Below are 4,091 nucleotides of genomic sequence, written 5' to 3'. Positions count from 1 at the left end.
TATAACAGTGGTTTCCTATGCAAAATCAAGGCGCACTATTAACTCATTACCAGCGCGCAACATACACCATAAAATACAAAAAACGAAAACTGTTGAAACAAAATGTATCTCATCAGTATCTAAGGGCGTATCTAAATATCTCAGTATTGTCTATGGGTTCCGTCACGATATCTAATGTCGTAGCTGTCTCGGTACTTAGTGTCATATTGACTAGTACATTATCAAGTAGTGTTGTAGTGGATGCGGGGGCAATCGTCACTGTTTCGTCGTGTAGGGCCAAATGTTGTGGTTCAGTGTATGTGCGCGTTGTCCCTGCCACCTGTCAGTGCTCACGTGGGGTATAAGTTCCAGTGATGAGTGGTGTGGGGTCGTCCTTGGTGTCGGTAACTGTTGTAACCGAGGAGGTAACCTTGTGGGGGCACCGTCTGGAGTAGTGGCCCGGCTGCTTACAGATGTGGCAGATGGTGCATAACTTATTAGAATATCGGAGATGGCACTTGGGGCACAGTACGTAGGATTGTCCATATGTATGGAGTCCTGAGAATGAATATCGACCTGTTCCGTAACGGTGATCGCGATCGAAATTATACTGGCTATCTGGATAGTTGGACGGAGAGCGGTGCCGATCATATGGGCGACCACGAAACGCACTAGTGTCACGGTGGCAGGGGGTCTGGCCACGGTGGTGTTTGCTACGGCCACCCTCACTCCCATATTCAGAATCACTCGGTCTGCCGAGGAAAGACTCCCGGGGTCGTCCTCGTGCTGTAATCCTCCGGGCAGCATAGGCGGAACGAGTGGTTTGCCAGCCGCTGAATCCAGGATCTGTTTAAGTCATAATAGAACCCTCCAAAGATTTGTGGGTTAGTACCATAGCGCCAGATGCGGTCGAGGATTCGTAGCAGCCCTTCCGCTGGTCCATGTAAAGTGAGATACGACCGTAGTAGGTTCTGATGCGCCCGGATTTTGGCTTGTAATAGTCGCGCGCGGGATTTTCTGCGTAGGTGATACAGTCGATGGTGATATCAGTTATATCCATGGGAGGGTATTTGTTGGGGGCGATGGATTTGATTCGTGGGAAGTATCTGGAGATCGAGTCCAAAGTTGTGGTCACCATAGATACTGTAGTCCGTCAGCTTATAAGTTTGGAGGGAGGCGGGGGTGGTAGGTCGATGATACGCATGTTCTGTACCAGTTGAGCCGCCAGCATAGAGGTAGTCCAAGTGCCACATATTACGCAGAGTAGTCTTATTGTTTTCATACGTAGTCCGTAATTTGTAGATGCGTGGCCATACTTCCGGGCTTTGAAGTTGAAATTACCCCACACGACATCTGGTTGGAAACCGCCAATCTCGGGGGGATTCATGTATCGCCTGACGTCTTCTTCAGTAAGTGATTTGATTGGAAAGTAGAACACGACCATATGAACGCCAAAGCACACAAAGAACACCGCGTACGGTGAAGAGTGTACAAGTTGAAAATTCGATGGGTGATGTTTGGAAAAGATACCAATACCACAGTGTGAAAGGTGTAAGATATTATGCCGTGTAGTGTGATGTAGTATATGATAGCGTGTGTTCGAGCGTATATGATTAAGAAATGTGGTGTTATGCCAGGTTTCAACCACACAAATAACAACAACCTGACTTAAAATCGATATAACGTTCAAACACTTATCTGTATGTGCTGTTTTGTCCATGTTGAGTCCTTGTGGGTTGAAGAGCGCCATCCTCATTGGTCCTAACATTGTTCCTCATCGGTCAATACTACTGGGTTCTCTTCTTTAACGATGTCAGCCATTTCTATATCATTGCCTGTCGTGGAAGAGTCTTTCGTGGAAAGCTGAGGCTGCGTATTGCTAACCATCGTGTCGGATGACTGTGTCAGGGGAGACCGTTGGTATATGAAGTCGTCCGGGTTTCGCACGCGCTGATTCTTTAGCGTTTGCCGCGATTCGCGGGTTAGGTGAGAAGAGGTTTGCATTATGCTTTGCTTGGTAAGCATTCTGGAGACGATCCGCGGTAAATTGGAGGATGTCTGCGTTAGTGGAGTTGACAAGTGGGCTCAGTAGTGCATCCATGCTGCGGGCAAGAATTTTTGGCGCTCGTTTATGAGTGCAGCGGGCCTCCCGCTTGGTGCGGAGATAGTGGATTAAAGCTGCTTTCGTAGCGTCGGGATGTTGTTGGGAGCGGGGGTCGATGTTTTCATCAAGCTGCCATTTCCACGTAAGTGCTGCATGTCGTTTCACCTGGGCGACAGCGTCGCTAGGAACACAAAGGCGGATGAAACTGGTGGATCTTCCGCGGCGATTTGGCTAATATTTTTCAAATACTGGGGGCTTGCCGTTAGGGAAAATTGCTCGGAAGAAGAGCCATACCGGAGTTATGTCATCCATTTCATGAAGAGTTTTGTCTGGCATCGGGCGGCCCACCACTTTCGTCAAAAGGTGTTCGGGTACTGGCGGCTGCGGTTGGGACTGAGAAGCTGGTGGGGTCGGGCGTTTTTTTTGGCTCGGTTTTGCAGGTTTGTCCACTTTTGAGCGGTAGCTGGGAGACTCACTGCTGCTATTGGTCGCCTGTGACCGTGGATAAGTTAAGATTATGACCAAGAAAGACAAAACTCTTTCTAAGAAGCGTAGAGCTGAAAACAAGAAGATGGAGAGAGAAGCCGATAACGCTGCCGCAGCTACTGCGGCCGCAGAAGCAACTTCTGCAGCTGCTGATACGTTTAATCGCATTGTAGCCAAAGTACTTGCCTCTGACAATAATAGTCAAAAGGACAATGCTTTAGATAAGGATGTAGCCACTCCGCTTAAGGAGACTACGCCCCCTGATAGAGCCCGAGGGCCAACTATTGCCTCAACTTCAAAGCTTGCATTTACGAAGCCAAGAAGTGAGACAAGAAACACATCTCAAGACGCCCCAACCCATTCATTCTTCTGACGAAACTCAGAAAGGAAAGTCCCCAATTATAAGGGAGTCCCCAATTATAAGGGAGTCCCCAATTATAGGGGACAAGGACAAATCTCAGAAGGAACCTATTATGGAACCAGAAGAGGAGGCAAGCTCAAGTGGCAACCCCGAATATACGTCCGAGACTACTAAGCCAACGCGCATAAGTAAGTTAATTACTGAAAACGCTGATCTTAAGAATCAGTTAGCTACCATTATGAAAGACTTGACTGTCGAACATGTAGATCAATTATATAGATCAGGAAAACATACACAGCACTTACACGAGCATGTTTCCCCGGGCATTACTGAAGCCCTGCAGAAGTGGACAAAACGTCGACAGGCAATTACGCCCGAAGAACGTAAAGACTCAAACGCTACGCCTGAGGCATATGATCCAGATGTGCTCAGCGTATCTATATCTTACGAGGCACTACCGCCAGAAGTTCGGTCTAATTACTCGCCTGTTCTGACACCCGGCCGTGAGTCACCCGTCCTCGAGGGTATTATAGACCCAGAGGCAGGTATAAATATTCCGCCACTTTTACCCAATTGGGATGGCAATCGTCGGAAACCAGTTAAGACTGGGTATGTGATCCAGACGCGTGAACCACCCAAGGTTATATCCATGGAACAGAGCACCGAAAGGCCTCGACCATGGACTTTACAAGGGGTAATAAACACCCCCGTATACGTGTTAACGAAGTCAAATTTAATCGCTTCGATCGCACAGCACTACACCAACCCGCAGAGGATTTTAACTCTGACGAGACGAACGAACTTAACAAATCGGTCGACGATTATACCATTAAAATGAAAATCGCCCACGATGCGCATTATGCTGATGCTGTAGCATACTTTGCAAATATGATTCCGAGTAAGCATAAGCGCATTGATCAGTTACTTCAGGCCCAAAGTGGACAAGACCACAGGGACAACCAGAAGTACAAGGGACAGATCAGTCGACTTAAGTCGAACTGGTATGTGTAGAAATACGGCCTCCGGTCAGTCTAAAATATCAAGATCAATGGAGATAATACATTGGTTTTTATTTGTATTTTATATAATTTAATACAAGCTCTTTTTCCAATATTTCCAAAGTGCTCTGAATTCACTTTGATGGCTCCAATAGCCTGAGTA

General features: G+C 47.3%; 1 protein-coding gene across 1 annotated transcript; it reads right to left on the bottom strand.

The window, feature by feature from the left end:
• Window positions 1-255: 255 nt before the first annotated feature.
• On the bottom strand, window positions 256-786 carry SARC_13278 (hypothetical protein; the record flags this gene model as incomplete). The annotated part of the gene is made up of 1 exon (XM_014292593.1): window positions 256-786. The coding sequence occupies one exon, from the start codon at window positions 784-786 to the stop codon at window positions 256-258; it is 531 nt and encodes a 176-aa protein (XP_014148068.1).
• Between the last annotated feature and the right edge of the window lie 3,305 nt (window positions 787-4,091).

Source organism: Sphaeroforma arctica (assembly GCF_001186125.1).
Source record: "Sphaeroforma arctica JP610 unplaced genomic scaffold supercont1.3094, whole genome shotgun sequence".
NCBI classification, from domain to species: domain Eukaryota; class Ichthyosporea; order Ichthyophonida; genus Sphaeroforma; species Sphaeroforma arctica.
The sequence above is the reverse complement of the archived record's forward strand: the minus strand, read 5'-3'. Positions and strand labels throughout refer to the sequence as shown.